The sequence below is a fragment of the Ambystoma mexicanum genome, chromosome 5p (assembly GCF_040938575.1).
Source record: "Ambystoma mexicanum isolate Mex_15411 chromosome 5p, UKY_AmexF1_1, whole genome shotgun sequence".
NCBI lineage: Eukaryota > Metazoa > Chordata > Amphibia > Caudata > Ambystomatidae > Ambystoma > Ambystoma mexicanum.
In genome coordinates this window covers 1,022,269,739-1,022,292,948 of record NC_090930.1, presented here as the reverse complement: position 1 = coordinate 1,022,292,948, position 23,210 = coordinate 1,022,269,739, and the positions used below count along the sequence as shown (strand labels likewise).

The 23,210-nt window shown below is 44.6% G+C and overlaps 1 protein-coding gene across 4 annotated transcripts in view; it reads right to left on the bottom strand.

Annotated features, from left to right (window-relative positions):
- LOC138481375 (oocyte zinc finger protein XlCOF6-like) overlaps window positions 1-23,210 on the bottom strand; it is a 609,919-nt gene that overhangs the window by 312,206 nt on the left and 274,503 nt on the right. For all 4 annotated transcript variants that reach the window (XM_069613502.1, XM_069613500.1, XM_069613501.1 and 1 more), the window contains exon 4: window positions 14,721-14,969. In XM_069613502.1, coding sequence (XP_069469603.1) covers window positions 14,721-14,969 — 249 coding nt within the window. The remainder of the gene's footprint in view (window positions 1-14,720; window positions 14,970-23,210) is intronic.

Below are 23,210 nucleotides of genomic sequence, written 5' to 3'. Positions count from 1 at the left end.
TCTAGGCTGCCCTAACAACTGTCCTTTGCGTTGTAATGTCATATCCAAAGTGCTTTGTGAGGGCATTTGTCATTGCAGAACTGTCTTTGAAGTACTGGTCCTTAGGACAACATCCGGGAGGGGTTCTGTATCCTAGAGGAAGGTTTCAACCTTCCTCAGGGTGTTCAAAAGAGAAGTGTCCTTACCATGTAGGTACTTGGTTATTGTGGATACTCCCAGGCCAGCCAGCTAATAGAAACCCAGCCCGGTCATGAATGGGTCACCTCGGCAAGCTGACAATAAGATGACATCTACATGATTGTGGCTTTATAATTATGTAATCTCAGAAGCTACCATATCATAAGCAGGCATGGCTTATATTTAGATATTAACGTACCATCAGGCTGCTGGGGTACTCAGTTCTAAGAATTCTGAACCAGAGGTGCAGAAGATTAAAAGGCCACCTCTGTCTTTTTCAACTTGGTGTTCCAGCAGCTGCTTGGGAATACACATGTGGCATTTTAACCTGTCATGCTGCCATTTTGATAATAGATGTTTATTTTTTGTTACTTTTTTACAAGTATATATCCCATTTATTTTATTTTATTTATTTAGTCCCTTTTTTAGTTTACATTTTTAGTTTAACTTTCTGTCTGTGTTCACCCTTTATCATACTCCAGGTAATGTTTAAGCGACTGCGGTTCAAGCAGTACATTGAATGTGTGCAGACTATTACCTTGTAGCAACCATGAGAGCAACAAGTCCTAGTTAATGTGGCAAGCCAGAACAAGGCCTTGGACTAGAGGACATGGTTTAAACATAGTTTTATTTAAATTAGAAGAAAACCCTGACTGACCCTACTACTACACGGGAGTTCCCTTTCTAACAAAAACGAAACTAACGTGTTTGTTGATAGCCCAAAAATAAAATAGACTTGGGTCCAAACCTATTGACTAAACTGGCCCTACCCCTTAGAAAAAACATAAAAGAAAATAGGTTGGGTGCCCTGCCCTCTAGGTCATTCGCCACATTCTCTCTTGGACATCCCAGCAATCCCTACTAGGTCTGGATCCAATAATTATCATTAAATAACAGTTTCTCTCAAAGAAACAGTTTGTGTCCGTCTATAAGGTTCCTCAAAGGGTTCCCAAAGTTCGAACAAAAAGTCTGAAGTTCCTAAAAAGAAAATGTCCACATTTCTTTAGGTGGGGGGATATTTTCCTGATCGCTCTCCACCACCTTCGTTGGTCTCTCTTTGCTCGGACAAACTGTTGGGTTCCTCTGTGCTGGTTTAATGTGATAATGTCCCTGCAAAAATGTCATCTGACGAAAATGTCGCTATAAAATGGCAGTGGTTTGCAGGGACATTCTCACATTGAACATGCGGGGGACACCCCTGCAACCCCCAAAACCTTTTTCTTTTCAAGGGGAGCAGGGGAGCCGCCAGCCCTGCTCCCATTGACCCAATATATATGTTCACCATATATAACGTACCCACTGCCTTTTCCCGACAACCATATGTAGGGCGACCATATATATGGTGGTAATATCGAATACCCCTGTGCTCCACTGGCATTTGCTCTTCTTTGCTTATTGGGCCCCTGCGGCTCCTTTGGGTTCCTCTGCCTCTCTTAACTCTCTGGGGTACTTGTGAACCCCCCCTTTCTGTCTGGCTGTTTTAGCTCTCATGGGTCACTGTGACTCTTCTGGAGGTTTGTACTGCTCAGGTTTCTTGGGCTGCCGCAACATTTTTCCTTATCTTGTATTCCATCTCTTCCCAAGTCATTGTGACCCTTGGATGGGGGGGGGGGGTAGGGTAATCCTTCCCTCTCCCCCACTCATTCTTTCCTCTCCTCTCCTCCCTCCGACATGGGAAACCAGCATACCTGCTGTGTTGTAGGGCTTGCTCCAGGGAGGGTCCATCTCATAAGCAGCAGTAGCGTTCTCAATGGTTTGCTGCTCTTCCGTACTGGATTCTAGAGGTTTTCGTGTTTCCGCTCATCTCAGTGTTCTCTCGCTGGTTGGCTGTCGGGTTGAGAGCAGAGGACTCGGTCCTCCCAACGCTCCTGGGCTTGGCGTCTGTTTGCGGGCTCCGGTCCCACCACATCCTGGATGTGGTTGTGCCTCCAGGTATGGTTTGCTTTGCGCAGCCTCTGCCTCCCAGGCCCTGCGTGCTGCTTTGCTGGATGGATGGTGTCTCCCTCTGGCGTCCACTTCCTTCTATGCTGCAGCCAGCTACGCTGGTCTGTGCAGCTCTGCCCCCTGATGACGTTCTCACGTCAGAGGCTCGCCTCAGCGTCAGGTTTCTCCTCCTCCATTCAAGGGTTGTTGGACCCTTATTATCGCTACAAGATTCAAATGGGGAAAATTATTCACCACCTACTGTTAAGCCTGTGGAAAATTCAGCATTACCTTGAGCTAAACACATAGAGGTAATATCAGTGTTTTCTTGAGCCCAACACATAGATCCGATGCCAGTCTTTCTTGCTCTCATGTAAGCAGATAATACTTTATGTATAGGGAGATCCTCATGGGAATGGGAGTCATTGTCCCCTAAAGTGGAGTCACTTCCAGTGAGGTCCGGTTTTCACAAACCCCTGAGTGGGCTCACCTCCCTAGCCTCAAAGGGGGTGGCACCCCTAGGAAAGAAGGGACAATGTCTCCACATTTGTCACAGTAAGGAGCAAATATTGTATCTCCTCTCTTTTTGACTTTGCATTTACCTATAGCATATTACTGTTGCTTTTCATTTTCAGCACTTGAAAAAGAGGAAAAACTCCACAAAACATGTTATGCATTTTGTAGGACTTGATGTTTAGGACCTTATGTCGAATAATCAGATATTAATACAATCACTATAATACTTGACTGGGAGCCTCCGATTATTTGTGCCCTAAAAACAGTGTGTGGTATGTGGGCTAAAAGAACAATTACTTCTTTTTTTAATTTCTTCCTGCTGTCACTGCAGGGCAGGCGCTGGGGATGTTGGAAGACAGTCACAACAAAGGTACATGGGTGCACCATGTTTTGGTACACAAAATAATAAAAGCGGGGTCTGATTAGCAGAGCTTACTTTCAGAAACAGAATTGCCTGCATCATGTTATTGCTATACATCAAAAGTGCAGACTATGCCGCCCTCACCAGGTGGCATTGTGTGTTTCAGACATGATATAGCCTCAGCAGAACAATGTCAGGCTTACTGTTATCAATGTATTCTCGTTGCTTTATATTTGTTATTGCAAACTTGCAAAGATTCATTCTGAAATGGCTGCCCACATGAGTCAATTTGAGGGCTCATTTTGAGGGATAATTATCACATTCACATGTAGTCAATTACAATTCTCCAAGGTACCACTGATGATTGTGTCGATGTTTTGAAAGAAAATTATGACGGATACCACTAACATAAATGTATCGTTTCAAGAAGTTACCATGAATGTTGAGCATGCAAAGAGTAGGTTCATGACTTTCAGTTAGAAAATATCGCCATCGATAACAAGCACGTTCTATCAGATTGCTATTCTATAATAAAGTAAGTATTGCATGATCATCCCGTTTGTTTTTTCCTTTTTCTCATCTGCTCAACAAATGAAAGCTGAAGACAAATGATGTTCCTTTTGAGCAATGTACTAAACTAAAAGCTTTCACAAGAGGCGATGCAAACCAGCTGCCTGTATCGCTTATTTCCACAAAAGAAATCATGTGCAGCCATTCGCAGACATCTTTTTAGGAAGCCTGCACTGACATCAATACTGGAGGAACTGCTGTGAAGGCATTACAAAGAGGCATCTTTGAAACTAACCCAATAAACCAAGGGTTGTTGTTTTAGCCTCTGCGTTTAGCCAATGCACAAGTTCAACATTCCTCACATAATCTGTAAAGTCTGTATTTCTTATAAGTCCCTTCAATCAACACTGAATTAATTCTAAAGTCTTCCATCTTTCCGAGAAGTAAAATTGCCTTTTCTCCAAATGAGAACATTCATTTTTTACCCTGTGACGAACAGATATCAGCAAAACACTTTAGATGTTTATATTGCAGCTCAAAACTTTCTTTGTATGTTAAGGCACTAGGTTTGGGTTGGAAAAATGCCAAAGTTTTATAGATAGAGTACTTCTCCAACATAACATGGTGGTCTAATCGGCTTGCGGCTATAATAGAGTACACAATGGGCATAAATGAACAAGTTTGGAGTTTAGTCGCGTTCCCAGTGTCATATGCCTTGCTAAGAAAAATACAAGTCACCGGTTTCCCCTTCCCTTCACCATTGGCTTCTTATGGGTTACAGGACTAGATAAATGGAAGGACCTAGTGGATGCAGTTCTAACATAACATTATAATAATTACATTGAATGTGTATAAAAGCTTACTATAAAGGACCTAGAATGCTCGTCTAGAATCCTTAACTTGACCCACAACGTCCCAGGAATATAGGGCCCAACCTGCATCTTTGGTGCAGCCACATTTCAATGGATGTAGAGCCCGCCACGATCCGCAATGCACTTACAGGCTCAGTGATATAGCTCCCAGCTAGTTTTTTGAGTACAATCACAGTCCCAGGAATATAGCACCTGAAACACTCCTTCGTTTCTCTTGAGGTTCTCCTGGGCCCAGAAATGATCACCCTTTCTAGGGTTCATGATGCCTGCCAGCATGAACCTCCTACTCCCTCATGCATTAGAAGAGAGACATTTCACTACCTGCCCCCATCTAGGAAGTACTGTTACTTTTACCAGCAAGAATGTCTTCATCCTGGTCAGGATTGTCTACAGGCTGGACTTATCTTCACCCACCTGCCAGGGGCGCCCACCTCGGCTTGAACCCTCACCTCTTAAACTCTCTGCTTCTTGTTTCTGGTCCCTGGTTCCTGCCAGGATCTGAGATAATGTTCTGAAAAAGCTTCCAACAAAGTGTCCGCCATGCTTTCTGACCCCGGCCACGGTCTGTGGTTCAGCCCACAGCAAGATAATGCCCTTTCCCCTTCCTGTGGTCTGGGATAGCAGAATAGCCACCCTGAGAAGGCACTAGTGTCTATCTATCTCTGCAATGTGTGCCTCTTTGTAAGACAGCAAACCTAAGTTTGCTAAACCCTGCCTTTGTATAGAGCTATGCACTACCTAGATTGCCTAATAATACATGGGATTGGTTGAGCAATTTCCCTACCTCATGCAGCTTGTGGGATTGGTCAGGACACCCCTATCTCTGTTGTGATTTGTGTCCCTTTGTTAGTGTTCTCAGGTGTTGCACTTCTTCCTCCTTTTCGATCCCATTAATTGATGAATTACCCCTGTGGATGCAGCCTGAAGATGTAAAGCCTGGTCTGGCGTTTGGAGGTCATACCGAATATTACATGTCGAATTATGCGCAGCCTGCACACCGCCTTGTATGCGCAGTTTTCAAGGATGGTCTTTGTTCTTATCAGTCATAATTTTCACCTAAACTATCGGGGGAGGAGGGAGTTTCGGGACGGGGTGTGTGTTTGTGTGTGTGTGTGTGTGTTCCATGAATGCTCCTTCTGTTTTGGCAGTTTAAGGCGAGCAGTACTTCCCAAGTGAGAGCCAGATAATAAAAGGTGCATACAAGTGGGTGGCCCTACAAGGACCTCTGTCATATGTTAGTGGTCGATCAATGCAGATGCGTAAGGCGGTAGTTGGCTAACACAATTACAACCCCTATTTCGCCCATGCCTTTGTTTTGTATTTGTAAATGTATTGAATTATTTCTATTTTCACTGAGATCACTCCAGTACTAGGTTGCTTCCTAAAGAGGCGCCCTTGTTCACTAGACTAGTGTACATTATTCAGTGTGATTGTAGGAGTATGTCTATGTTTCCATGCTGGAAAGAGCTTTTTGTCAGTGTTCTCGCACTTGATTAATTCACTAAAGGATTTATACAGATCCACAAACCTACCACTCAGAGGAGCCGTAGCAAACATAACTTTCTCATATGTAACTGTTTCTTTGAGAAGTGTCTTAGCTTAGCATTGCTTTATAAAATGGACGCATTGAAGTATGCTGGATGTGTTGTATAGAGTATGTCATTGGCGCATAGCATGCATAGCATGCATGGGCACCTTACTATTCATTGCTGGCTGCAAACTCTACTTGATAAAGCTGCTCCCACTGATTAACCTTTTTGAAGCAGCAAGATTTTTTCCAATTTTCACCCAAATAAAATTGAAGACTACTATAAATATGTATTAAACAATGGAAATTACCCAGGTTTACAGCACAGGGAGTCTTGATTCCATCAAAGACACGGAGGCGAGCATTATGTTGATCTCTTTTCATGCTCAATCTGCAGCAGCCTTTCAAATGTAAAACTATTTTCACTTCATTTTTTTCAATACATTTTTATTGACATTTGAAAAGTGAACATCACAAGAAAAAAAAGAACATATGTAAGACAACTGAGAAGCAAATAAGGAATCCCTCCCTTCCCTCCCTCTCGCCCCCCCCCTGATCTGAGCAATTCCTAAGTCTCACTTCATTTTTAAACAGAAACTTCAATACAACAAAACCATCCACATAACATAAGGGACTACCAACCCCATAAATCCACTGTGTTATATAGTTTTGTCCAACATTCCAATCGACCATTCCGGACCCAGCTTCCCTGATGAGCCATATCCTGCCCGGGTCTCTTCCTCTTTCTTTTGATGAATCGAAACTATTACCACTTCGATAAACTCAATGCGAGCAACGGCTCAGCACCTCGTGTAAATCCAAGAATAACAACGTGGAAACTGAACGACTGTCCTTTACAACTTCCAACCATCGTGAACTTCAGAACCAGCCATTCTTATGCTTGTCACATGTGAACCAAAGAAGAGACAACACTTTAAGGGATGGGATTAGGCACTTTTCACAACAATCATAAATGCAGTACAAATGCACTGTCAAAACGCAACGTCCCCATCCTGTGTATCTTGGGTGGGATAATGCTTGCCTCTGTGTCTTTAATATAATCAAGACTCCCTGTGCTGTAAGCCTGGGCAATCTTCATTATATATCAATACCGAAGGCGAGCCTTATGCTTGTTGAAAGCTGTCCAACACTGCTGTAGCTACAAAAGAAACCGGCTTAAAATAGAACGTTTTAAAAGTCGCATCTGAAGACCAGTCTGTTGACTTCATTATATCTTGCAGAGATGCTCCTGCCGGGAAGGCCTTAGAAGCCATCACGCACCTAACTGATTGCACCCAGATTGTCCCCAAATCAATACAAGCTAACTCCATAACATTCCTGACCCACCTGGCTATTGTGGCGAAAGCTATGGCATGAAAAGACTTCCTTTGTGCAATTAACAACTGATGCACTCCTGGGTGCCTCACGCTCTCCATAGCCTTCTCGTAATCGTTAATGCATTGAACTACAAAGATTGGAATTGCTCAGAAAATACAGATGAAAAATCACTTTCAACCCACTCTTTGTAGGTTTGGCTATACTAAACACAACCCCTTCAGGGTAGAAGATCTTCCTATTTATTTCCATCGCCTTCACATCAGACACTCTCCTGCAAGACACCAAACAGAGCAATATTGCCAGCTTCCCTGACAATCTGTGCACTGACAAATGCTCGTTCTCCAGACAACTTTGAAAGAATGTAAACACTGCATCCACGTCCCAAAGGCTGGAAAACCTCACCGAGGGGGGCTTGCACAACTTCACGGCCCACGGTAACCTCACTACGGCAGGGTGCTCTCTGACCAGAAAACCATCCAGCTTCTCGTGCCCTGCTGAAATAGCCTATCTATACACTCCTATGGTTTACAAAGCGTGGCCATCCTGGTACAGACTTGCAAAGTAATTAAACACCTCCACAATAGGTGCAGCAATGGGATGAACACTCTGTTGAACGTGCCAACATTCTCATTTGTCCCATGCAGTGCCATAGTTCCTAAGCGTAGAGGGTGCCCAAGAGTCTTTGATGAACTCAGCAGCGACACTTGAAAGTACCGGCAGATCCCATCTTTGCCCAAATCTCTGCAGGCTAACAGCTGTAGGATCCCTGATCCTACCAGAGGTTGTTCTTGGCAACACCAGATGGTCCAGCTGGCACGGAATCATCTTCTGAAAATCCGAAGAAAGTTCTATCTTGACTGGAGGCCAGGCATGGGCCTTCCACAGCGGCACCACTACTGCAAGCTCTGCAACCAAGTCAACATAATAAATGGGGGAAAGGCATAATGGACTGAGCCTGCCCAACTGTGGAGGAATGCGTCTGTTTCCAACTCCCCCAGATCCAACCTCCAACTGAAGTACCTGGAAGTTTGAGAATTCAACCTGGACTTGAAAAGATCTATGTCCAGCGGGCCCCAGATCTCCTGCCACTACGCAAACACTGCATGTTACAATCTCCAGTCTCTGAACAGGTAGCGAGAGTTCCAGTCCGCCACCACATTCTGCTTCCGTGGGAGATACTCTGCCACTTCCGGATGTCTGATCTTAAGTCTCTGCAGCGCTCTGTAATGCAACAGGCCTGGGAAGATTGCCTGAATGGAAGATGTTAGCAACCCCACTAGTGTGGCTAGATTTCAAAGCAAAATACTCGTCTCCCTGAGCACCGTCCGCAATTTCTTCCTGATCGTTTGGATCTTCTGAGAGGGAACGTGCAGCATAACTTTCCTGGTGTCTATCACGAACCCTAGAAACTCCAAATGCTGATTCAGCCTCAGCTCCGATTTCTACTGAAACCCATGCAACGTGATCAACGCACTCACCCATTGCACCTGCTCTTGCAACGCTATCTTGTTCTGCACTAGAATAAGGATGTCGTCCAGATACACTATGATCTGCACTCCTCTGTCTCTTATCACCACCGCTACCGGCCTCATCACCTTTGTGAACGCCAATGGCGCAGAGGCCCAACCGAAGGGCAGACATCTGAACTGTCAAAACTCTCCTCCCCAGCGGAAACAAAGGCATCTTTCAGGTCTAGTCTTGCTAGGCAGTCCCCCTGCCTGAGCAAATCTTAGGAGGTGAATACCCGCCATCTTGAAGTGTCTGTAAACCAGCCACATGGTGAGCTCTTTCAAGTTGATTACCAGCCTCGACTTCCCTTTCCTATGCACCAAGAACGGTTCCCAGTCATATGATCGGCAACAAAAGGATCGACGGGTCAAAGGATCGAATTTTGTTTTTCTTTTTTTTTTTCATTTATTTTTGGGGGGGGGAGGCCCCCAACCGCCGTTTTTGTGGTAAAAAACACTTTTCCCTAAATGAAAACCCCCCAAAAAATATATAATTTCAAAAAAATATTCGATCCTTTGACCCGTCAATCCTTTTGTGTCGATCCTTTGACCCGTCGATCCTTTGAATTCGATCCTTTGACCGGACACCACCAAGAACATATTGCTAAAAATGTGGGTTTGCCTTGGGTTACGCCGCTCTATCACGCTCTTGCTCCGTAGGCTTTGCAGTTCTGCATGTAACAGTTCTGTCTCTCCTTGGCACCAACTGAATGGGATGGGGGTCCTGACTCCGAGTGGGATAACTAGCAAATTCCAACTGTAAACCTGTCACTGCCTGCAAAACCCAAGAGTCGCTTGACAATTCTCGCCCATCCTCTATGAATAGCCTCGTCCTGCTCCACACCGCAGGATATCACTCGCATTGCGCACTTGCCGCAAGCTACACTCTGTCAGCTGAAAGTACCATGGCCTTGGCAACCTCTCGAATGCCGTCCTCTACGTGGAAAGAACTTGTCCTGCTGTCTGGACTCCCAGTACTGGGCTCTGGGCCCTTGAGGCCTCCATTGTGAATTGAAACTAACAGTCAAATGGTATCTATACTGACCGGTCCTGGAAAATACTCTGCTGTGAAAAATCTTCTTTATAGACTATTGTGCCTTTTCCAAAGCCGTGCACTTGCCTACAAACTTTGTAATTTCTTTAGCAAATGCATATCCAAAGAGCATAGTCTGCACGGCTTCACCCGCATCATATGTTTCAGAGAGCTAACATACTATCAATCTTTAATAGCAAACTGTGCCTCCTTATGGAGGAGAGCATGGAGTTAACGTTGCCCAGGAGGCACACGGCTCGTTGGTCCCAGCTAGCTAGCATATGTGTGTCCACGGGCTCCCCCGTGTCTTTGGACCTCTCTGCCAGGTCCATGATTTCCGCAATTGGCACGGCCAGATCTAGTAGCTTGTCCTGGCATCCCATCCAGGCACGGTCTACTCCTTCCCTAACATCTTTGCTGGCCTTAGTGATGAACGTAACCATTTTAGCATCCAGCTCTGGTGTGTCCATGACCTTGCTGGGGAGTTGCGGTCTCAGACAGTCCGCCCTCATACGAAATCGGACCTCTTTCGCTTGGCTATGTACAAAGCCACCTTGGGCGAGGGCAACCAACCAGTCGGTAGATTTTGGGTGCCTAATGGCCTCCAGATCAAACATGTCATCAGTATTATCTCCTTCATCCACATTTAGAGATCGGAAAGTACCGGCTGGAATTAAAACTGTCACAGTCACCCCCCTAGTTAAGAAACCCGGACTAGATCAACAAGACCCCACTAATCTTAGACCCATCACCAATTGCAATTTCCTGTTGCAGGTACTCGACAAAGTAGCAACTAAACAACTGCAAGAGTATGTAGATCAACACAGCCTGCTACACCCCCAACAATCGGGCTTTAGAAGTGCCCACAGCACAGAGAAAGCTTTGCTGGACTTGCAGACCGAAATGTTGAGCATTTTGGACAGAGGTAAAACAGAGTTAATCCTCTTGGACCTCTCGGCTGCTTTCGATTTATTAGATCATGGAAAGCTCCGAGAGGCACTAGGCGCAGCTGGAAACTGCTCCCAAGATGCAATAGATTGGGCTTCATCATTCTTGGAAGACAGGAATTCTAAAATCAATTGGGGAGGCCATTCCACCTCTCCCAAACCAGAAGATTGCGGCGTCCCGCAGGGAGCTAGTTTCTCTCCCTTACTCTTTAACTTATATATTCGCTGCCTCTGTAACATTCTATCACAACTTGGAATCTTTTTCACCAATTTCGCTGATGATACACAGCTCATTCTGGAATTGAGTGGAAATCATTCTATAGACAACGACAAGCTATCGGTCATCTATAACATCATTGAAAACTCGATGTTAACACACTGGATGTGTCTTAATAGTTCCAAAACGGAACTTATGACCTTTGGCAATGCCAAAGCCTTAAACAATCTTGGCCCGGATTACTCCGAATTCTCTATAAAAGACTCTACCATCAAAGTATCAAGTAAGGTCAAAACCCTAGGTATTTACCTACAATCCTCCCTAGGTGCAGAAGCCCAAACCGCTTATCTTAAGCGAAATTGCCATTACTATCAAAGGCTCCTCTGCTAAATCAGACCATTCCTAAACATCAAGAATAGTGCCACGATAGGGAGAGCTACTATTCTGTCTCGCTTGGATTATGGCAATGCATTAATGCTTGGCGCCAGTAACAACTGCCTGAAACAATGCCAGATCATTCAAAATAATGCCGTCAGGTCCATCGTAAACAAATCTAAGCGTGAACACATCACTAAGGACAGAAATGATCTTCATTGGCTGGCAGTGAAGGAACGGATCCTGTTTAAAATCACTGACCTTAACCCACCGATGTCTCTATGGCACGGCGCCAGCATATTTAAGAAGAAAATTCAGCTGGTATGAGCCGAGTCGCTGCTTGAGATCCACCAAACAAGGATTGATCAACCCCAGTCTCCCAGGCAAAGCCATCGGCCTTGGTCGAGCTTTTCCAAACCTCTCATTGGAATAAACTGCCTTGCAGCCTTAGACTGGAAAGCAATATTCAACTCTTCAGGAAGCAATTGAAGACCTTTCTCTTCAAATAACTAGGCTTCTACTACATCACATTGGGTCGCTACTTTTGCTTCCCCTCTCCTTTCTTTTGTGTTGTCCCGTGAATCTCTGGTCCCGGAGTCTTTTCGTCGCGCCCTGATGCTTGCGAGCTTCGGCGCGCACTAAATAAATAAATAAAATAAATAAAATATCCAAGGTTGTCGTCTTTAGGTCCTTTTAGTGAACCAGCACGCTAGGACACTTGTCTGTGTAGTCCTCTGCACCGTTGTCGTCCTCCTCACCATCATCATCGTTCTCATCATCAGGCGTAATGTTGCTGTCACTGTCCCCTATATTCTTCACACCTGAGAAAGGGGGTAAGAGGTTTGGCACTGTGGAATGCGCTCTTTAACTTACTAAAGGGATTGGCTACCTCTTGGGGCTTACTCTTCTACCCCTCCAATCGGTCTGGGGAAGTAGAAGAAGCTCTTATGGGCCCTATCACTCACCTTAATCTCAACCCCTTTCTTGTGGTGTGTAGCAGACGTCCCCTCACCTTTGCTGCTTGTTCTCCTTTTCCTTTTCTTTTTCTCTTGCACGCCCGTGCCTTTATCAGCTAGCAGGGTCTGCAGCGCTTCCAAGCGGTCCTGCAAGGGCTTGACGCATTTAGGGCACTGCTAAGACCAGGGAGTCATCTAGAACTTTCTTGAAACTGAGAGACAAATCTCTGTCCTGATCAGGTATCTCTCCGTCCATGTCCTCCTTACTCCACTCTGGTGAAGTGCTCTCAACCTCCATGGAAAGTACATGCAAGATTCTGTACCTGGCTCTGAAATCAGCAGGCTGCAACAATTACTATAGGTGAGGACAGCCCGGGACTGTCTCCCTTCAGAACATTAATCCATGCGTTCACTGTGCAAGCTTAGCTAATTGACTGTGTCGATGTCTATTCGCTAGAAGCCGCACCAGGATCCATTGAACTGCCAACACAAGCATTCAACTGCGGCTGTTCCCCAAAATGCATAGCCAATAGGTCCTTTCCTTTTTCGTGACGCACCGCCAAAGCAGCCCATAAAGTTGCTGGCATATGTCACATAAATGGACGACGCTCGGTGAGCGCATTGCCCATCTAGCTTAAACACGACCTGGTTACCTTTACCTGGTGCATGGGCATCAATTTAATGAGCGGTGCCCAGCAAGTGCCTCGCTCCTTCATATAGAACGCAAATCGGATGCCTAATATGAGCGAGATCGCCCATGACTCTGGTTCGCTTTCTTGTACAAAAACACGCGATTGAATGAGCGCAAGCACTTTCTGCCTACCCGGCTCGTGCCACTAAAGTATATCAATGCAAAATAACACATTGATGTTCACTCTACAAAAGCTGCGCTACACGGCTACAATTCTTGCCATCACTCATTCACTGTTAAACATGGCCACACACCGCCATCAACACCTAACAGACTCTGACGCAAAAGCTAATAAAAAAACATGTACTCATCTGCTTCTAGAGCAGCAAAAGAAAGAGGAAGGGACCCGGGCAGGAAGTGGCTCATCAGGGAAGCCGGGTCAGGAATGATTTATTGCAATGTTTAACAAAACTACAGAACACAGTGGGTTTATGGGGCTTGGTAGTCCCGTATGTTGATGGTTTTGTTGCATTATAGTTTAGTTTAAAAAAAAAAAGTGAGAAAAGTTTTACATTTGAAAGGCAGCTGAAGTGTGAGCATTAAAAGAGATAAGCATAATGCTCGCCTTCGGTCTTGACATAGAATTAAAAAGAAAATATTTTGCTCCAACACTGCAAGGTGGCCAAAAGAAGTCATGGTCGGCGTGTTAACATAACAAATAAATAATAAATGCATTCTTACAGGAAATCTAATAGGAAATGTTAATGTTAAAGGTATTTGTACCGCGCACCATCACCAACAGAGTTGGTCCCCAGGCGCTCTGGCGCATCTGCAAATGAGAAGGTGGGATGGGTTAGTAGGTGAAGCGGGAGTAGGATAGTGAGAGGAGTGGTGTTCTGTTGGCAGCTTCAACTCGGTATACATCGGGTGCTGAGCTTCGGTGCAAGTATTGGATCGATGTCAGTCCTCATGTGCTGTTGGTGTTGCTTATGCGTTGTTGCAGTGTTGTGAAGTGTGTGCGGGTTGTTGTGCGAGAGTGGTTTTGTGAGATTTTTGAGTGAGATAAATCTGCAGAAATGCTGAGTTTTTTGTTAGTCGGTTTGTATGAAGGTTAACAGAAGTTCAGAAATCTGTCTGAGTGTGGCACTCGCCAATCCTCCCAATTTCATCGGGTTGGGCCAAAGGGCTACGCCTGGCATGGTTTGGTTTATGTGGGGCGCTCCCTGTGCTGTTCTAACATGCTTTATAAGTGTTAGGTTGCTCCTCGTCGTTCTATTCTAGCCAGCTCTGTATGTGTTCTAATGCTGATGGATTGATTAATCTGGGTTGGGTGTCTATTCTCCTCCTTGGGTGCTGGGGCTGGTGTAGCAGACTCCTCTCAATATCCAAAATCCAAAAGATCTCTGACGTTAGGGGTCATTACGACTATGGAAACATGAATTTTGCGCCACCCGGCAATGGGCAATAACCGGGGCATTACAGCCCCGGCGAACCCGGTAATTGCCCATTGCTGGGTGCCCAAAAATATGACTCCCCATTCCCATTTGAGTACCATTGCACTAAATGGGAATGGGGAGGACGGATGAATGGTGCCGGTGCATCAGTCTAGATATGAGAGCGGGTGCCTTTCAGTCCGCCAGGTCAGACCTGGTGAGCTGGAAGCCACCCGCTCGCATAACTCGTAGTTTGCCGGTCCAGTAACAACCGTACCATATTTTCATTTGTGCTGATTTTGAATGTTGAGTATACGGCACTAGCGTAACAATCAGACACATCCAGGTCACTAGAGCCCATATTGCAGCATGAAGTGATATAATATGTTACGTACCTGCTGCAGATGTTGCAGCCAAATTCGTTTGGGCCTTTTCGTGGTTTAGCTGTGTCTTCTGTGTCTGTGTGGCTGAGACCACTGCCCTGTGCTTTCCTCCTCTTTTTCCTCACATAGACATTTTGTTTCTGATGGGCACGCTTGTGATGTCTGTTCATTTGGCGCCTGCATTCGAAAGCTTGGCCACAAAGTGAACACACGGAGGAAGAGGGTTTCTTGTGCACAGCCATATGCTTCTTCAGTTCAGCACTATGTGAAAAAGGGAAAAATGTATAAGACAACGGAACAGAGGTTTTCACAAAGTTATAGAGCAATCAAGTTCAAGAAGAGCTACTGGAATCAAATGAACAAGGAAGATTCCAAAGTTATTTGTTGTTTGTTAGGTTCTCCAGTCAACACATATGAAATCCACAAAATGATTATCTTTGAACAAAGAATTTCAAAAAAGATCTAATAACATACACCCGTATTTGGAAACCATTCAGGCAAGAGCGCAATACACAAAAGCATGTGGCACCAATTGAGGTATACTAAAACATACAGACATCAACAGTAAACAATGACCATAAACTCATATGCCATACTTAGTACACACCTGCAGACACCGCTCCCATCGTTGGCCTTAATGTCCCAAGCGACATGTCTATATTTTCAATTCTGCCAATTTCCCAACCACAACTTAGACGAGTAAAGTTCATGTACGCACCACCCGTCCTGGGGAAAATATCCCAATCATACAACAACTGTATCGCTGAGGGATGCTTTTAAACACTTCTTATGAAACTGTTGATCTTAAACCACTTCTCCAGACCTAATTTATACTACTGTATCATTTCAATTTACCTCTGATGTCCCCTTTGCTCCTTTCACTTAGGGAAATAAATGTCATCCCACTCTAGTTAAAAACCATTGGCATCGTGGTCGTGGTTTCGTGTTCTTAGTTTTGCATTTCACCAGATGCCACAGAACTATAAAATACTGCAGACAGTGGCCACGCAACAACTCATAAAAACAAGCGATTATCCTGGGAAATCTGAAAATGTGGCTCAGTGGCACATCTACCGCGTACTTCCAAGAAGTTATTCATACTATAGACAACCTATGTTTCTTTCAAATAATGTCTCAACACAACTCTCTTAGGTGATCACAGCTACGAACTAATATTCTACCTAGCACCAGAACTTCATACTTTGAAATATACAGCACAGTTTTGAACTGATTACATCCGCAAATCTCACCATCAGGAACATATTTCAATCCTACTAACACAGCCCATTGCCCGGGTTCCTCTCACAACCACCAGGAAGCGTATACAAATCTCACTTCACATAAGCACACCGTGTCACCAAAAATATGCCTGTGTCTCCCCTGCAGGGAATCCTCACCACATCAAGAGAATGGTTCTTCAAGGATAAAATCAACTTCCTTGTCATGAACTAAGCATCGCTGTATAGCCAAACATTACCTGAGGGCCCATCAGCTAAAAACCCCAACTTTATTACCTTCTCATCTTTCAAGAAATCACCCCCTCAGACATATACAAATCCAGGCTAAACCTTCCTGTCGTTGACCCTCACCACTCAATTCATAAATACATACTTATCTACGTGCACAGTATATCCAAACATGCAAAATACATCACTTCCTAAACAAAAGTGCTGATCCTGACATATAGATCCAAATCTATTTGGGCCTCTTTCCAATCTACCCATGAGCAATCTTAAATCCGTTTCCAATTGAAACCAAGGCACTGAAGCTAACCCCTTAAATATAGAGGAACGCCTGACACTCAGGATTGCGGTAAGGCCTGTATTCTAATCTCACTAGACCTCTCTGTGGCTTTCAGCACCATTCATTGGAATGCAATGGTTACCTCAGCATCACAAACGCCTTTAACATGACCTTTCTTCATCCTTGTAAGGCTGTGAACATGACGAGTTCAAATTCAGTTCAATTTGGGTTCATTCACCTAAAAATATTTCCACCTCAGGAGTGGTATAGCACTAGACCTGACCTGATCACTGATCCCGCTCTGTGAATACTTGGTTTATCTGGCACACATAATTGAGTCATACAACATTGTATTGCCCACATATTCTAATGATATCTTTCTCGATATCCATCTCGGGGATGGTACCAATGACTCTAACCAAATAGGGAATTGCCTGAAACAAGTACACAAATGAATGCGCCAGGTAAATCAATCAATTTGTGAATGAATACAAAAATAAAATTTTAGTCTTGATTAATGGGGCATACGTTCAACTACGCTTCAACTGTCATGACTTGGCAGAGCCCCAACCTATACCTGTGAAGAAAGCCCAGAGCCTTGGAGACTTGCTAAAGAAGTTTTTTAATTGCCAAAAGTGAATACAGTGACCAAAAATGCATTATCAACTTAATTTTCCACATGGGGTACCCTGCTACTCATGCTGCTATCTCATAAAATGTTCCTGCTCCTTGTGGCCGTTATGCTTGAATTATACTATTGTATGCCACCTATACAGGTATGTGCCCGGGTGAGGACTCTGACTGACTTGGGCCCGATGTTAGACGACAACATTCTCACAATACTAGTTGCTAATGGCTGGCGCTGTGGCATCATGTGTGATTTGGCCCAAATGGATTATTTTGCTTTCAAATTTCCGGCGTAAGGCTTTTTTCAAGCCTATTTAAATGCACCATAACATTTCTGGTGTTTTCTAATCAGGCTCTATTTCTCCAACCACAAGGCTGTCAGAAAATACTGTGTGCACGATCCCTAATTAGGGTGAAACCATTATGCAGTTGTGTGCAGACTTGACAACTGTCTGTCTTGGGTTGAAGAAGTTATAAATTATGTATAAAATAGCACTGCCGTGTAAAACAAAGACATTTTTCTGGCGCTAATGGCATGCAGTTGGACAAATGTGCATAACCACAATGCTTTGCCTATGTGGCTCTAAACTGTAGGCGAACTTCCAGTGATGGCTACTGGATGGCGCTGTGACATGGGTGATTTTACTGAAATGGCCTATTCTACTTTCACATTTCAGTTGGAAGGGTTTTCTCAAGCCTTTTAAACCCACCATAACCTGGCTGGTGTTTGCTACACATGCCCCAATGCGCCAACCACAAGGCTGTCTGACTACACAATTTAACAAGGGTGAAACTGGTGTGCAGCGGTCTAAAGCCTTGATAATTTTGAAGCTACGTATAAAATAGCACTGAAATATAAGCAAATATATTATTCTGGAGCTAAAGGCTTGCTAATTTGAATACCCACAGTGTTTTGTGCATATGGCTCTAAATTGGAGGTGCACTTCCTTTGATGGCTACTGCATGGCGCTGTGGCACCAATGGGTCCTTCTAAATACATCCTCTCTGTATTAAACATCTCTCACCTGAAAACCCTAACTCCCATTTTGTCTTAGTACTTACCAGACAGGGGAACGGAAATGGCTGAACTTATTTTGTATTAAATATAGATTGCCTAACAAGCAATTGTCTTGCAATTATAAACATCACATAAAACACATAAATCTCCATTTCATAAAAAATAAATTAAATAAAACCGATTACTCATCATTCATTATTGAATTGAAAAAATAAAGCATATTTTGAGAAAAACAGGTACAACTTCACATAATGCATTAACGATATATCACTGAATATTGGTGGTACACATGAAACCAAGTTAACTGTCCAACTTGGAAGGAAGAGCGATATCTGGAAGCAAGCGATCACAGTCTGCAGGCTTGCATCACAGGCGTTGAAGGACACAGCAGTTAGAGTACAGGAACACATGGAAAAATTGAAGTGAGTGCAAGCAAAAGTAAGGTTTCGTGCAATCTCTTGTGAAGTCAAGATCCTGCAAAGTTGCTAGGGAAGTTGTTTTCCCATTGAGTTCCTTTTATGCTGCCTTTTCCAGGGATGCCCCAGAAAAGGAAGAAAAAAGCTGAGCATCTTGAGTGAAGGTAACAAGGAACATAGAGTTGCCATTTTGAGTGAAGAAGCGTTCTTCAGTAGCAACACAAAACTAAGCCCGGATGCCTGAATCTTTGCACACACTGATCCGTACAGGTAAAGGACTACCAGTGGATGAGTGATGTCATGTCCGCCAAGGACGGGGTTAAAGGAACTAGGCTCTTTACATCTCTAATGACAATGGCCTATTAGAGGCCGGACATGTAGCGCATGCGCAGAGCCTTATATGTGGCTTGGTATGTTTTTGCCGCAAGAAGTGAATAAAGTAAGTTCACTCCAGACGTGGCTTCATGTAATCTTTTCTCTCGGGTCCTGCAGCCCAGCCTGAACCCTTAGAACAACAGGAAAATGGCGATGAGGATGGGATAGGCTCAGCTGATCGCATCCCGCAACCCGCATTAAAAAAAGAAAAAAACAAATATATTTTTGGTTACCCTCTTCTCGAAATTCCTGCGAGGGCGTGAGAAACACGTGCAGCATGTTGGTGCAAGGGTAGGAACAAAAGGAAGACCACGAGGACTACATGCCAGAGGCAAGTGCTTTCCGAAGGGCGGTGCCTTTCGACATGCAAGACCAACAATCTCTTGGACCAAGATGGGAGAGATGGCTGCAGCGCTTTGAAAACTACCTGGCAGCCCATGATGAACAGGCACCCAATCATTTCACAAGAACACTGCTTATAAACCTGGTGGGAGATGACATAGAAGACTTCACTCCCACTTTCCCAAAGGAAGAAGTCAAAACATTTGCTGGTCTGGAGGAGGCACTATGCACTTATTTTGATCTGCAACGAAAAATAGACGATGAAAGGCACATGTTCAATACATCCGGCCAACTCACAGGTGATCATATGGACGCATTTGCGACAGGACTTCGCAAGCTGGTTGCACATTGTGAATTTCACAATTTTTCAAACGAAGAAGCAATAAGCCTCAGGACCATTGGTGGATCTCTATCGTCAGGGTTCAGAAATAAGTTGTTGCAAGAGTCGCTTCCACTGGTCACCATTCTACGGATGGCCAGGACAGAAGCGCGTCCTGATACCCAAACATCCTAAATAGAGAGCAACAAAGGACCCACAAAGGAACAGATTTATTAGTTGACCCCAAAGGGACGCAGTCAATACATTGGTGGCAACAAGATGAGTCCAGTCTCCACAAGCAGGTGCTACTGCTGCAGACTAACGTTCCCACACGATCCAGGTATGAAGTGTCCGGCATTTGGACAAAAATGCACCATCCGTGGTCGAGAAAATCATCTGGCCATTGTGTGCAATTCCCCTCCAAGTGTACCTCAGGGGCCCAACTACAATACGATGAGCAAGAACAACCTGCACGCAACATGGTGCCAAGAAGAGACACAAACACCCAACGAGATGTCTTGAGGCATGTACGGCAGATCACAGAAAGATCTCCTTTGCCGCCACCAGTGGATGAGAGAGTACCCCGTAACTATGCATACATGATGAATGCAATGACCACGTCAGCTGAGAGTGACGTTAACCCGGGCTACGCTTCACATCATATTCACCTCAGAATATCAGAAAATGTTGCACCCTCGGCGTCTGGTTCCTCCTGAACTGAGAATATTCAAATGGTTAGCAAAGGGATCTGTGCGCAATCACAGAAAATTCTCCACAACTCCTTGGTAGAAAGACAGACATGCCGTCACAGAGCTACATGAACTACAGGCTGAAGTCCCTGGAAGCAACCTGTTGGGCTGCCCCACTGCCCTTAAGATGGAGATTGCAGCAGTAACCTACAATATGCGGCAGGATGACTCCATCATACAGACCTTCCCAGACCAATGATATATGCCACAGCCAAGGGCCCAACAGGAGCCACTTTTGTCTACAGGACAGCACCCATACCGCAGACCAGGACCCCGCAGGCGGCTAGAGACTTTTGACAATAGCCTTGATAAAGACCCACAGGTCGAAATACGTGTCGGCTGACAAACAAGGCACACAATTGCCTTCAAGTGTACCCAATGCATAACAATTAAATGTGAAAAACAACCCAGCACTAGCACAAATAAAAGCGAAACCTCTATCGCATTAACTACTGTGTTAGAACCATTATTTCAACCACTGAAGCAAGATGACCAGGAGAAAAATGTCGTCCTTCTACCTAACAACTTGGGGTGCTGGCTAAACCCCAACAGCTCCTGTGATCTTGCAACACAAGAATGACTTTATTAGTCTCGAACAACAACTGAGCCTAGCGCAGGCCGTTTCCACACCTAGAGCCAACCACGATTCTATCTACAAATATAATCAAACGTACTGTGAACATGAACCTACACAGTCATGGTAGGGGAGGGAGCAATCCTCTGGCTGCTTCTCCGAACTCCCCGACTCCCATTCCCTCGTTAGAAATGGAACAATTATGCAATGCAATCAACCTCCCTCAACATAACACTGTTATTACGGTTGTCATTCCTGAAATTAAGAACTTAATGCATGAACAATATGCCCACCAAGATGGGAAGGCAAACTTGGACTTCACAATAAACAATGCCTCAATCCAAAAGAAAATTGGGGATTTTTTTCCTCACTTCCTGGAAATGATCCGTGCAGAGCTTCCTTTACCTGCCATCCTGAGCTTTGATCCTCAAGAAAGCACAAACGTAGGGGTGGAACAAGCAATGTATTCAGAAAATCAGGAAAGTGATTGTATATCTGCGACTCTTCCCGAATATGACTCTTTGTCAAATATTCCAGAGCTTATCAATACTCAATCGGAAGCTCTGCCACTGGGCACTCACAATCTATCTGCCCAATCGAGCTCCTCTGAATACTGAACCCCGCAGAGACCTAATATGCACTTGAATACTATGTCAGCATTACACTTTGTGCTTTCCTCTCTGGTAAAGGTCTTTGACATCCTTAAAGAAGATTCCAGAATTAATTTATCCGCACTCATGGAAACTATGCCAAAAAGGGAAGAAGTGACATGCTTCTTTAAAAACTATGTTAAGGGTATTGTCACAAATTTAGTAGACATTTAAAAATAATTCATCTCATTACCTTTCCATGTAAAAGTTCTTAAATCTGCTGTAAAAATAGATGGCATCCAAAAACAAATTACTATAATGGCAACAGTTAGCCTTCTTGTGAGGACAAAACCTCTGGCTTTCCTATTATTGTCAAACAGACAATGTTAAATGTATTGTGAATGTAAACAATACATAGAATATCTGGTCATTATTGTATGATTACTAACTCACCGATATGCAACCTGTAAATGTATTTCAAGCATGCATACACTATGTGCCACGGCACATTAAGAATTGTGTAAACATGTCTTCCTTTTAAAATAAACCTTTCTGTTTATTATACTCCACGGTGATCCTTTTTCTCCAGCTAGTATTTTCCTAGCTCCACTGCAAGGAATATTGCGACCCCCTGTCACGCCTTAGGACTGGGTAGCCGTTGACTCTACTTCCTCTCTTTCCTACTCATATTCCAGAAGTGCCGGAATTAAACAAGCAGGACTTAAGTATTGAAATAGTACCTGGAATTCTGGAGGAATCGGGAACCTGTCCCCACACCGATACAGCGATGGAACTTTCTTCATTATCAGACACCCCCCGAAAGCAATCAAAGAACTATTAAGATTGGGAGCTATTGAAATTGGTTCAGAACAAATTGACCAATCAGTGATATTAAATGAATCCTTACACATACAAGAATACTCACCGAATCATGACAAAGAGACTAATCATGGCAAAAGATACAGGGAAAAAGAAATAAAAGACCAGTGGCATGGATGGAGAATAAAACTAAGAACCAAAAAAACAAAAAGGTGAACAGCAATTTGTCCAGGGGGTTTGTAAAAACACTGAATGCCCATTCAGAAACTGACCCCTCTCAAAAAATAAAGAACACAAAGTTTAAGGAAGGTGGGAAGATTGCCCCGATATTTCTAAAGCAAGGAGGTAACTTGAAAAACAATGGACATAGTGAATCAGCCTCCCAATACTCTCTAAATGATATCAAAGGGGGCAATTTTTTCCACTTAGATTTTCCCATCCTAGGAGCAGGTGAGTCGGACCCCCTTGCGCGACCCTTTCCATGTGTTTTTTAAGGCCAAAAGTGCCCCCAGGCCCAGCGTGCCCCGAGCTCCCCAGCCCCGCTTCCTGGTTCTTCCCCTCTCCCTCCCGCCTCCCATCCCGCCTCCCTCTCCATGTGTTTTTAAGGCCAAAAAGTGCCCGCAGGCCCCCGCGTGCCCCGAGCTCCCCAGCCCCGCTTCCTGGTTCTTCCCCTCTCCCTCCCGCCTCCCATCCCGCCTCCCTCTCCATGTGTTTTTAAGGCCAAAAAGTACCCCCAGGCCCCCGTGTGTCCCGAGCTCCCCAGCCCCGCTTCCTGGTTCTTCCCCTCTCCCTCCCGCCTCCCATCCCGCCCCCCGCCCCTGATTGGTTGTTGCGGCCGAGGCAGCGTCAGTGTACCGACCTGCTTCCTGCACCTGCTCCTATTTCCCATCCTAGGAGCAGGTGAGTCGGTCCTCGCTTCCCCTCCTCTAA